General features: G+C 37.1%; 1 protein-coding gene across 12 annotated transcripts in view; it reads right to left on the reverse strand.

Annotated features, from left to right (window-relative positions):
- Positions 1–13,838, reverse strand: part of LOC111060409 (macro domain-containing protein RSc0334) — a 45,086-nt gene continuing 31,248 nt past the window's right edge. For all 12 annotated transcript variants that reach the window (XM_039424720.1, XM_039424723.1, XM_039424722.1 and 9 more), the window contains 3 exons: positions 13,216–13,246; positions 3,690–3,763; positions 1–169 (listed from right to left, as the gene is read on the reverse strand). In XM_039424720.1, the coding sequence (XP_039280654.1) occupies positions 86–169; positions 3,690–3,763; positions 13,216–13,246 (189 nt within the window). In that variant the 3' untranslated portion in view covers positions 1–85. The remainder of the gene's footprint in view (positions 170–3,689; positions 3,764–13,215; positions 13,247–13,838) is intronic.

Genomic DNA, 13,838 nt, shown 5'->3' on the forward strand with positions numbered 1-13,838 from the left:
TTTATTGTTATTTGTAATTATTTTATTTATAACAAACATTGTCAGTCATACATCGTTAAAAAAATTCATACATCATTATCGTCAGTCAATGTGGGAAATACATTTGAAGCAAGTTCTCGTATATCTTCACATCCTCAGGCATAAACAGACAGAAAATGACTCTGTCAACCTGAAATATAAAGAATTCGTTTAGAAATGAATTATAAAAAATGCAGTAGTTCTACATAAAACATAATTTTTCAAGAGTCGGATAAAATTCACTCAACACGGTTTGAATGGAGAGTAGACCGCCTGTTGTTGCATTTTAAAAGAAATGTTTACAGTTAGGAGTGAAATAGATTACGTCATGATGATAACATCGAATTCATCGTTTTCATGATCAAGTATGTGTGCATCAAGGACACAACAAATTGAGTGTTTATAATGATTGATAGTTTCACTATAGCGATAGAAAAAATCTGGTGTGGTACACTCACAGAACTTTCCTTGCCCATTGAACTGTAAGCCTTATTCTTAAAGGGGAGGATGATTTAGGTGAATAACATACGATAACATGACGATTGGCGGCAACATATTTGAAACTACGGTCAGACTACTGTATATGTGTATATATAATATTGTTTTCAGAGTAATTTTTTCTTTGTGTAAATTGTGAAATTCGATGATTTTTTAAAACTCGTCAAAACAGCTGTTCTATAGATGAAATATCTCGACTAGCCTATGTGTTCTTTTTATAAACTGCTCTACCTGCCTCATGCACGAGAAGGAGGTTGCAAAGTCCATTTCTCAAGGATGGGGTGGACCCCCCATTAGTTTCCCAGGAAAAAGACTCATGCCAGTTGATAGAGCTGATAAATAACTATACAGGGTATGAATTTGAAAAAAAATCGGTCAGGTCATTTTTGAGAAAATCGTGAAAAACATGGTTTTTTTTAGTAATTATCTGCCATTTTTCTCAAGAATATTACGGAGCTCCTGCAGTTTTCTCAGGAATGAGACTCATGTCATTTGATGGAGCTTATAAATAGCTATCCATGGTATAAATTTGAAGAAAATCGTTGAAGCCGTTTTCGAGAAAACCGTGAATAACATGGTTTTTTAGTGATTACCCGCCATTTTTCTCAAAAATATTACGGAGCTCCTGCAATTTTCCCAGAAATGAGACTCATGCCAGTTGATAGGGCTTATAAATAACTATCTAGGGTATAAATTTGAAGAAAATCGTTAGAGCCGTTTTCGAGAAAACCGTGAAAAACATGTTTTTTAGCCATTATCCGCCATTTTGAATTGAATTTTATTGAATTTCTTATTGTTGGATCCTCATGGTATGAGGACCTTAAGTTTAAAATTTCAAGTCAATCGGTTAATTTGTTTTTGTTTTTAATCGGTTTTGTTTTCAGACCAACACCCAAAAATCATGTTTTGGACTCAGGGGACCTTGAAACGTACAGAAAACATGAAATTGGGGTACCTTAAATTTTTTTGGAAATCAATACTTTCCTTACCTATGGTAATAGGGCAAGGAAAGTAATGAAACGTATAGAAAACATGAAATTAGGGTACCTTAAATTTTTTCGGAAAGCAATACTTTCCTTACCTATGGTAATAGGGCAAGGAAAGTAATAATCGGCTTGACTTAACAAAAAATCAACTTGAAATTTGGAACATGAACGACCTATACCATGGCATAATATCTACTCAAGCTTTATTTTCTCTATGCTATAGCAATAGACTATAGTGAGGTCCACGTTATAATGGCAGTTGAGAAAGATAGAATAACAGCCTACGGTATCAGAGTTGCTGATTCTCTGCCTTGCCACTGCCTTCTATAGAACATAACTGATACCGGTATATCTGATGAATCAACTGTTCATTCTTGTTAAAAATGATTATTATATTTTTGTTGTGTGAAGCCACAAATTCTGAGCAGTGCTCAACATCTGTGGCATACAACATGTCATTTTCAGAATGGAGTCACATGAATGCTCTAAAACACTCCTCAATGGTATAAGGACAAGCCTCTACCAGTGTCCTAATTATCTTTGAAACAAATAACTTATAGCTGCTACACAGCCTTATATCTTCGGGAATGCACTTAAAACTCTTGAGTCCTGAATAGTATGGTCCCTTTTCGAGAAGAGTCAGTCTATGGATAGGGAACTGGAATAATTCTGTATTTTTAATTACCTCGTGTTTCATAAGTATGACAAATTCGGTTAGCATTGAAAATATTTTTGTTTTTGAACAAAAACGAAAAAACTTCAAGGAAATATATCGCTGGAACTGTAAGTAGTCGGAGTGCCTTGAATATGGTCTTACAGGAGAAAGATGGACCCCCCCAAAAATAATCCGAAGTGCTTTTTTCTGCATTTTTAAGTTTGTGTTCAAATGAATTCTTCCAGCCCCCAAAAACAAAATACTACATCTAATGATTGAAAGAAAATACCCATGGTAAACCTTTAGAGCTGTCTTGAGGTTTGAATTCGACTTAACAGTCCTCAGAGCAAAGAGAGCATGCTAAAGCCTTTTCTGGAGTTTCTCTATGTGACCATCCCACTTCAAGTTTGCCTGCAATTCAATCCCCAGAAACTTTGTCATATCAATAGCAGGACACTCCCATCCCAATATTCCTCGAGAAAATATTTTTTTTAATGATCTAAAAATAAATTTTCATAATAAAGAAGGAATATTTTGTAAATATATATATATATAATATATATATATATATATATATATATATAAAAGCGAAATGGCACTCACTGACTGACTGACTGACTCACTCGCAGAACTAAGTCTACCGGACCAAAAACATTCAAATAGTTGGCCCTTTAGAGGCGCACTAAGAACGGATTTGGAAAAATTTTCAAAGATACGCCCAAAATCTGCGTTTTTCCTGCGTTTTTTAAGCTTTATCGAGAACAAATGAACAGAAAATGTTCAAATTTAGTACAGAAGCTCAGCTTGGGTGTAATAATGTTGTGTTAGAAGGAATTTGAAATAACGCCAAAGATACGCCCACAATTAGCGTTTTTCCAGCGTTTTCTCAGCTTTATCGAGAACAAATGAACAGAAAATGTTCAAATTTAGTACAGAAGCTCAGCTTGGGTGTAATAATGTTGTGTTAGAAGGAATTTGAAATAACGCCAAAGATACGCTCAAAATCTGCGTTTTCCAGCGTTTTTTGTTCAAATTTACTGCAGAAGCTCAGCTGGGGTGTAAGAAGGAATGTTGTGTTAGAAGGAATTTGAAATAACGCCAAAGATACGCCCAAAATTAGCGGTGTTTTTGCGTTTGGGTGATTGAATCGTGAGAGGAAGTACTTTGACTTTCTGATGGAATGAAGCATGCTCAAATGAAAAATGCAGGCGAGCGAAGCGAGCCCGCTGATCTAATTTTTCGATGATCCAGTCGGGGGTCCAGGGGGTGGAGCCCCCTGGCTAGACGGATATGGCGAGCGAAGCGAGCCTGACGGGTAGTTAATTATATTTCTACATTGTTGAAAACGATCTGGCAGCGTCACAGAGGTAGAAAAGGATAGCGCTATCTGCTTTGTCGAATGACAAACAAGGATAGCAAACCAATGTTAATAAAATACTGCCATTATAACGTGGACCTCACTAAAGTTGTATATGTTTTTAGTACTTCCAATTAAAGTCATAGTTGAAGTATTTCTTGCATATTTTACTTACATCAGATGAATTGGATTCTAGAAACTTCCTCACAGCCTTCAGAGCGACATGAGCTGCTTTCTCTTGTGGATAGCCTGTCAAAAGCACATCAATCTCGATAAGTGAAAATAGTTCAGTAGCTCATTCAAACTGAAATCTATATCAAGAAACAAATCTGAAAAATCTGGTGTGGTACACTCACACAACTTTCCTTGCTCATTGAACTATAAGCCTCATTATCAAACGAGAATAATTTAGGGGAATAACATAATGACGATTGACGGCAACATATTTGCAACTACGATCAGACTACTGTATATGTGTATATACAATTGTTTTCAGAGTACTTTTTCCTTTATGTAAATTGTGAAATTCGATGATTTTTTTGAAATTCGTCAAAACAGCTGTTCTACAGATGAAATATCTTGACTATGACTGTGTTCTTTTTTTAAACTGCTCTACCTACCCACGGTATATGGAAGAAGAAAAAGTAAAAACCGTGTACAAACCTACCTCATGCACGAGAAGGAGGTTACAAAGTCCATTTCTCAAGGATTGGGTGGACCCCTCATTAGTACCCCAGGAAAAAGACTCATGTCAGTTGATAGAGCTAATAAATAACTATACAGGGTATGGATTTCAAAAAATTCGTTAGAGCCGTTTTTGAGAAAATCGTGAAAAAATGGTTTTTTAGTAACTGTCATTTTTCTCAAGAATATTACGGAGCTCCTGCAATTTTCTCATAAATAAGACTCATGTCAGTTGATAGGGCTTATAAATAGCTATCCATGGTATAAATTTGAAGAAAATCGTTGGAGCCGTTTTCGAGAAAACCGTGAAAAACATGGCTTTTTAGTCATTATCCGCCATTTTTCTCAAGAATATTACGGAGCCCCTGCAATTTTCTCATAAATAAGACTCATGTCAGTTGATAGGGCTTATAAATAGCTTATAAGCTATCCATGGTATAAATTTGAAGAAAATCGTTGAAGCCGTTTTCGAGAAAAACGTGAAAAACATGGCTTTTTAGTCATTATCCGCCATTTTTCTCAAGAATATTACGGAGCTTCTGAATTTTCCCTGAAATGAGACTCATGCCAGTTGATAGGGCTTATAAATAGCTATCCATGGTATGAATTTGAAGAAAATCGTTAGAGCCATTTTCGAGAAAAATAAATTACAGGAAAAGATTGAGAAGAAAACTTAACAACAGAAACAACTGTTGAACTAACTCCAAAAACCCTGAGATGAATTCTGAATAAATCTGAAATAATAGTGGTAGAAAATAAAAGTGGTAAATTGGAGGAAAAAAACTAAACTTAAACATATTATTTTGTGTATTATATATAAAAATAAAATTATCTAATAATTACTAGTAGTTCTGTGAACAGTAGAACTCGCGCTCAGTAAGTTACATTGACCTGTTGTTATGTTTTCTCAAAAAATAATAAATAATTTATCAATTTAAAATGTCTAGAGAAAATCCTAAATAAACATAGAGCTTTCTGTCCTATCGTACCGTGACGGGTCGTCCCGGAATTTGAGTGTGAGCGCTGTTATCAGGTTTGGCTGCAACTGTCTACAACGTTGATGGAAAGATACATTTTCAAGATGTTCGATGTTTTTGAACGGGTAGTATTATAGTCAACTGTCTACTAACGTTGATGGAAAGATACATTTTCAAGATGTTCGATGTTTTTGAACGGGCAGTATTATAGTCCACTAGACAGCTGATTTATGATGAATAATTCTATAGTTTGTATTTTACTCTAATATTGGCGTATGAATGAGGCACCTTTTTCCTTTTATATTATCCTTGAAATGCAAAATTTCCAAAAACCTTGTATATACATCGACGCGCAATTTAAAAAGGAACATACCTGTCAAATTTCATGAAAATCTATTACCGCGTTTCGCCGTAAATGCGCAACATATAAACATTAAGAGAAATGCCAAACCGTCGACTTGAATCTTAGACCTCACTTTGCTCGGTCAATTATTAAACAAAAATCCAAATTAAACGCTATAAATCACCCCGAAGACTTCTGCTACTGCAAATATTGACAACAGGGTAAACAGCTGAATGGAAATTCGATGAGCGCTACTATTCAAAAACTATTTGTCAGCCCGGGAATGAAACCCAGTACCTATTAATTACCGGTTAGGAATGACAAAACTGACAACCTCTGGATAGCAGCGCTCATTTTTTACGAGGCCAGCCAGTCTACAGATTGAAATTACTAAGATATTGCAAATATTCAAATGCCTCTGGATACCTCTGAATTTTCATCTATAGTGAGGTCCACGTTATAATGGCAGTGGAGAAAGATAGTAGAACAACGTTGCCTCTGTCTTGTCAATGTCTTCTATAGACGGTAGCTGATACAGGTTTATTGATGTAATATTAACTGTTCATTCTCGTTTAAAATAATCAATTATCATATTATATTAAGCGAGCAATTACTGTATATCTGTTTATATTTTTCTATTTTTATATCTGGTTATATGGTTATTTATGTTCAACGGATCTCGAAAACGTCTATAACGATTTTCACGAAATTTGGAATATAGTAGGTTTATGATATCAAAATTCGATTGAACTAGGTCTCATCCCTGGGAAAACTCACTGAAGGACATGAAAAGGATAATTCATCCTTGGAAAAATCGATGATGATTTCGTCGTCTGTCGATAACATAAGATGCGTGTGCCTGTGCACTACCTCCGTAAACAAAGCCGTAGTGCATTCGTGAGACGTCAGCACAAGTAGGACTCCTACACCAATAAAAACACTAGCTGATATAGATCAGCTAAAATCAAAGAATTTTTATTGGTGTAGGAGCCCTACCTGTGCTGACGTCACACGAATGCACTACGGCTTTGTTTACGGAGGTAGTGGCCTGTGTAGGAGATCAGCTGTGTAATCAATTGGCTTACCGTATCTCACGAGAAATCTAGAAATTTTAATTGACTCGATCAAAATACAGTAATCTGATTTGTTGACATGAGATGGTATATATCATAATATTCAAAGTTTGATTGATTGATTTGATTGAGTTCTGTTTATCAATACATAGATAACGAGCAAAGCTCGGTGCCCCGATATTATTTTATTAAGCATAAAATTATATTTTTCAATAACTGAGATAATTTATTTTTTTAATTGATTATTGATTCTACATTGTTAAAAACAGAGCATATCGAGAAAGAGATAGCGCTATCCGCTTTCTTGGGTGATAGACAAGGATAGCAATACCATTGCAAATCAAACACTGCCATTATAATGTGGACCTCACTATAGAGCTTGTAGATGTTAATACATAAATATAATACCGTTAGGTATAGGATACCTTTGAGTTAGAGATACATTTTTCAAAATTGAATTATTAAATTTTGTATATTATATATCAAGATAGAATGATTTTGAAGGAAATTTGGTGTTAGGTCTACAACAACTAAAATTAATACTTATTTATTCTTTTAGTCCCTACTTTCCAAAGCATTACAGCTCTGAATATAATTCAAACTTTTTATGGAAGAATTAGAATACCATAGATTCTTATGGGAATGATCACACACTGTCAGACTACAAATGAGTGAACCCTCCAATAAGAACCAATGGTTTTGTCTTTCTACCCAGAAGAGCTAAAATTCATTGGAAAGCAGGGTTCAACTGTAAGAAAATTATACAAATAAAAAGATTGGTCTGGCCAGAGAATTCGAATTGTAGCGCCAGAATGCCAGACTGCAGTTCTGCCAATAGCAGGCTTGTGTTTGCGCCAGCACAGACCGTCCTGCTGCTTTGGCCTTCTCGATGTCCTTGTTTCGTCAGCCCGTCTTGTTGCAAGACCAAAATTGTGTTTGTCATGTAATTTCGATCGGAAATTTCTTGTAAATAATTGTTTGAGTGTCGTGTGTGTGAATTATGAATATAACAGCGTAAATAGTATTGAATTGAATTAATTTGAATCGGATTTGAATTTATAAAGAATCCAGTTTGAGCTTTGTTCAAAACACAGTGCATAGCCTGCAAGTTGAACGCGAAAAGGCAGCCCGGAAGCCAGAACCTGTCTTTTCCCAGATTTCATCCCACCCTGAATCTGACCAAAACACCTAATAAAGGCTTTGAAGGGCAAGTAGTCAAGATTGGAATAAATCTGGTGAGTTTTTGCTCTTTTTTTTATTGTTCATTAATGCAGAGTTCAACTGTACAAATAACCTGGCTCAAATTGAAGATTAAATTTTACCCCTTGTTTGTATTTGATTATTTAAATAGTAAATTACAGTCCTCTGGTAGCTCTAGCCTGAGCTTTGTTCAGAACATTTTCTGGTCCTCCGGGCCGGATGAATTTAAATTTGTAATTTGTTGATTAATTCACACACATTGGATTTAAGCAGTTTCGTATTTGTCCAATGTTTGCATGTTGAGAATGGTCTGATCCATGCTCAACTTAAGTTTGTTGTAGCCTTGTTCTATGAGCAAGGTTTCTTGTCAATTTGTATTTGTCTGAAATTAAATTTATTTCAGTTAAAATTGTAATTTCCTAAAACTAGGCTCATTGTGCTCTTTTTTAGGAGTTTTGTTTGTTTGTTGGAATTTGTATTGTCCATTTTTTATACATGTTAGTGAAGGTTAATCACCAGCATGATTTTGTTTGTTCAATTCAACAAGTTATCATTTGTTTGTGAGTTGTTGGAAGAACATTATCTAATCATATAGTTTTGTTCTCAGCAATAACTTATCTTGTGAATTGATAATCAAAGTTTAACTTTGATAACTTACTAACTCGTGATTCTTCCTTTCATCTAGTTTTGAACTCATTCTTGTTTTATTGTCTGTTGTTTGCATTGTCGGGGCTGAATTGTTTTGTGTATGAGTTCAAGATGGAGGAAAAATTACACAAACAAATCAGGGTGTATTGCGCTAAACTGGAACAATTGTATGCCAGATTGCAAAGAATTTATGACCTGTCTAAAAATGTCTCTGATCCAAAAGTTGCTGAGCAATTTTCAATCTTGTATCCTCGGGTGTCTCAGACCATTCGGATTATGAAAAGACAGAATTAGTGGTTAATGAGTTGGAACTTGAGTTGAATAAAGATCATGTTGTAGCATTCAACAACTCACACTTAGATCTGTTTCAGTATATTGAAGTAGCGGCTAACACTCTCAAACAGAAAGAGGCGACTGATGCTATTGCTCAATCTTCGGCAGCTACAGCAGCTAGTGCACAGCCGGTTGTGTCCAAGTCGGTACTGCCTAAAATCGACCTTCCGAAATTTGATGGGAACCAGGCTCAATGGTCGGTGTTTATGAACTATTTAAGGCATTGGTACATGACAACAAGAATTTGAACGATCAGCAGAAGGTCCAATATCTTGTAAGTAGACTTACTGGACAAGCAGCCAATATTTGTCGTCATTTGCCACCATTGGCTAACAATTATCAAATAATTTGGCAGGCATTATTGACCTGCTATAACGATCCACGGGCGCAAGTCGATGCCTATTTCAAACAAATTTTTGAATTTTGTCCAATAAAATCAGAATCAAAGGCAGGTTGTATTGCGATTTTGGATGGGTTTTGCAGTTCAATCAATGCATTAAAGAGATTGCAACTCATTGATTTGTCAGACTCGATATTCCTCCATCATGGCTTGAGATTGCTGGATCCAAGTTCTCATAGAAATTTTGAATCGGCCGTCTGTGACAAGGCTATGCCAACTTATACCGATTATGTCAAATTCATTGAAAAGCAAATTAAGACTCTTCCTTCTGATGAGAAACAGACTGAATCGTTTAATATGAAGCACAGAAAAGATAATAAATCAAAGGTGTTTGTGGTTCAATCTAATGATTCATCTAGTAAAAAGCCCAATTGTCTGAAGTGCTCAAAACCGGGTCATCGGTTAGTAGATTGTGCAAGTTTCTTGAAAATGACTCCTTGGGATCGTTATTGTTTGATTAAGGGAAAGTTTTGTTGTTTTCGTTGTCTTGATGTGGATCATTTGAGTAGAAATTGTCGTAGTAAAACTCAGTGTGCTCAATGTCGAGAATCTCATCATTCTTTATTGCACTTTTCCAGATCAAGTTCCAATGAAGGTGTTGCGTCCTCGTCGAACTCCAAGGCAGGTGGCACATCACCTATTAGTTGTTGTTCTACATCCAACGATGTAGAAAATTCGACCGTTGTGTTGTCGACCGTCACTGCACATGTTCGAGATTGTAATGATCAGCTTTGTGATGTTCGTTTCTTGGTTGACACCGGGAGTCAGTGTCATTTTGTTACAGCCAAATTGTGTCGGCGTTTGAGACTACCATTCCAGCCCATGAAAACCGTTGTTCGTGGATTCGGTGGTGGTACTAGTGAAGTTCGAGGTCGTACTTGTGTGTCGATTCAGTCGAAGTTGGATCCTACCGTCAAGTTTTCGATGGATGCCACAGTGGTAGATAAAATCATCGACAAGTTGCCTTCTTGTGAAATCAACAGATCCAAACTTCATCATCTTGAAAATCTCACACTGGCTGATGACAAATTCTACCTTCCTAGTAGAATAGATGGCATCATTGGTGCGGAGTTAGTTCCTCACTTGCTACGTGGGAGTCCTAGTACAGGTGAATCGCACGAATTCATGACTGTTAATAGTGTCTTTGGCCACATTCTGATGGGGAGAGCGCCGATTCTCACTTCAACAACGAATGTGTCGAATTGTTTTACAGCCATTTGTAGTCCATTCGTTAGTAGTCCATCGTTGGATAGTTTTGTGGAACGTTTTTGGGAGTTGGAATCGTGCCCTGCACCAAGCTGTCAACTGAAACCGGAAGAGTTGGAGTGTGAGGTAAATTTTCGGAAGTCTGTACATCGTGTGAATTCTGGTCGTTTTGTTGTTGCCTTGTCATTTGCGGAGCCGCCCAGCAGCTTGGGAGATTCGTATGCTGTCACCGAACGCAGACTGCTGACTTTGGAGAGACGACTAGAGCTTGACAGCAATACTCGTATTTCATATCATGAAATATTGATCGATTACCTACGTCAGGGTCACATGTAGTTTGTAGCAGATCAGACAGACCGAGGTGGTTACTACATACCGCATCACGCCATCGTGAAAGCAAGCAGCACTACCACGTCCATCCGAATTGTATTTGATGCTGGTTCCAGAACATCATCTGGTTTGTCATTGAACCAGGTTCTTGATGCTGGTCCCAAATTGCAGACTGACATTTTTGTTTTGCTGGTGTTGGTTAATTTTCGTTTGTTCCCAATCGCACTAACTGCCAACATTAAACAAATGTATCGACAGATATTAGTGGAGGATTCCTGCCATCGTTATCAGCGTGTATTGTGGAGATTTTCGCCGGAGGATCCAATCGAAATTTATCAGCTCAATTGTGTTGTTTTTGGTGTTTCAAGCTCTCCATATTTGGCGCTTCGCACCGTCCACCAGCTTGTAGAGGAGGATGGATATCGTTTTCCAGCAGCCAAGGCGAGAATACCAAGAGACATGTTCATGGACGACTTAGTCACATCTGTCGCCACAGAGTCAGAGGCCGCGGAGCTGTATCGTCAGTCCAAGAAGCTGTTTGAGGGAGGAGGTTTCTCGCTCACAAAGTGGACTTCAAATTCACCATCAATGTTGGAGAAATTCTCGGAGGAAATTCTATGGTGCAGTTATCTATGTGAAGTCGCAGAAGGAGAGCGAGGAGCCAAGAGTTGTATTATTGTGTTCAAAGTCCAAGGTAGCACCATCTAAAGTTGTTTCAATACCTCGTTTGGAGTTTTGTGCGGCACTCTTGTTGGCAGAACTCATGAATTCAGTAGTCACTATTATTAGTGAACGTTGTCATGTGTCTCGTATTGTCGCACTCTCTGATTCTACAGTCACCTTGTGTTGGATTAATGCTCCATCCGCGAAATGGCAAACTTTTGTTGGTAATCGCGTCGCAAAAATACAGGATTCTTGTATACAGGAGTGGATGCATGTTGCCGGAATTGAAAATCCCGCTGACTGTTTGTCTAGAGGTTTATCACCAGTTGAGCTTGTGAACTTTCCGTTGTGGCTCTCAGGTCCATCATGGATAGCAGAGGACGAATGCGATTGGCCCGTCCGAACTCAAATGGAAGAGATCGTGGATCCACCGGAGGCGAAAAAATCGTCAGTGTTGACAGTCACAAAATCTCCTGATTGTAACAGCAATGCAATATATTCATTGATTGGTCGTTGTTCGGATTATGGTCGTCTTTTGAGAATTGTAATTCTTGTTCTCAAATTCTTACGAATCTTACCCCAATCAGAAAAATCAGATTTCGATGTTGCTGAGAGGTATCTATGTAAAGTGGTACCGAAGATACATTTTTCATCTGAATTTGTGCAATTAGAGAAGGGAGAAGATTGTTCTATGCGCCTACGTCGCCTGTCTCCATTCATTGATAAAGGTGTGATTCGCGTCGGCGGTCGTTTGTCACATGCTGGACTTGAATTTGAGACTTGTCATCAGATGATCTTACCAAAATCCGACGCTTTCGTATCAATGATGATTGATTATCATCACAAGAAGAATTGTCATGCTGGACCTACGTTATTGTTGTCCTTGATCAGACAGAAATTCTGGATACTGTCTGCTCGCTCTATTATTCGTATTTGTGTCTTTAAGTGTAATCGTTGTTTCCGTATTCGACCAGTAACAAAATTATATCCACTCCCAACTCAATAGTTGTTGTGATTGTTGCATTTTTTTTTCTTTTGTGTTGTTTTTTGGTATAGGTGTTTTATTCTTTTTGGCATGTCTGGATTTTTCCTTTCCTTGGTTTTTTTTTCAGTTTTGTAACTTGGCTGAAAAATAGTTTTTCAGAGGCGGGGGTATGGTCTGGCCAGAGAGTTCGAATTGTAGCGCCAGAATGCCAGACTGCAGTTCTGCCAATACCAGGCTTGTGTTTGCGCCAGCGCAGACCGTCCTGCTGCTTTGGCCTTCTCGATGTCCTTGTCTAGTCTGTCTTGTTTTGTCAGCCCGTCTTGTTGCAAGACCAAAATTGTGTTTGTCATGTAATTTCGATCGGAAATTTCTTGTAAATAATTGTTTGAGTGTCGTGTGTGTGAATTATGAATATAACAGCATAAATAGTATTGAATTGAATTAATTTGAATCAGATTTGAATTTATAAAGAATCCAGTTTGAGCTTTGTTCAAAACACAGTGCATAGCCTGCAAGTTGAACGCGAAAAGGCAGCCCGGAAGCCAGAACCTGTCTTTTCCCAGATTTCGTCCCACCCTGAATCTGACCAAAACACCTAATGAAGGCTTTGAAGGGCAAGTAGTCAAGATTGGAATAAATCTGGTGAGTTTTTGCTCTTTTTTATTGTTCATTAATGCAGAGTTTAACTGTACAAATAACCTGGCTGAAATTGAAGAATAAATTTTACCCCTTGTTTGTATTTGATTATTTAAATAGTAAATTACAGTCCTCTGGTAGCTCTAGCCTGAGCTTTGTTCAGAACAAAGATAGATCTATGATAGACGATGAATATTAAGAAACATAATTATAATTCACTCACCATAAACTCCTGTTGAGATGCATGGGAACGCCTGAAAATATTAAAAATATCAATTAATATTCCCTTTTTTTTATTAAATAGAACGACTATAGTGAGGTCCACGTTATAATGGCATTGGAGAAAGATAGGAGAAAAACGTTGCCGATCCTCTGTCATGGCAATGCCTTCTATAGACGGTAGCTGATACAGGTTTATTGATGTAATATCTACTGTTCATTCTCGTTTAAAATAATCAATTATATTTTATTAAGAAAGCAATTATATTTTTCAATAATTTCATAATGAATTTTCATGATTATGATGAAATAGTTTGTTGATTAATCATTAATTTTACATTGTTGAAAGACGATCTGGCAACAGAGCAGAGGGAGAAAGATATAGCGCTATCCGCTTTGTTGAATGATGGACAAGGATAACAATCAAACACTGCCATTATAACGTGGACCTCACTATAGCAGTCACATTTCTTCAATAAATGAATTTATTCACTCACTGTTATGAGATCTTTCGGCAAGTCCGCCATCTTCCTGGGGCCTGTTTCACAAAGGTACAAGTAGGTTACAAGTCTTGTTGCCAACCATGGTTTTGGAGAACAGCTGATTACAAGCGTTTCACAAAAGCAG

This window comes from Nilaparvata lugens, chromosome 3 (assembly GCF_014356525.2).
Source record: "Nilaparvata lugens isolate BPH chromosome 3, ASM1435652v1, whole genome shotgun sequence".
NCBI lineage: Eukaryota > Metazoa > Arthropoda > Insecta > Hemiptera > Delphacidae > Nilaparvata > Nilaparvata lugens.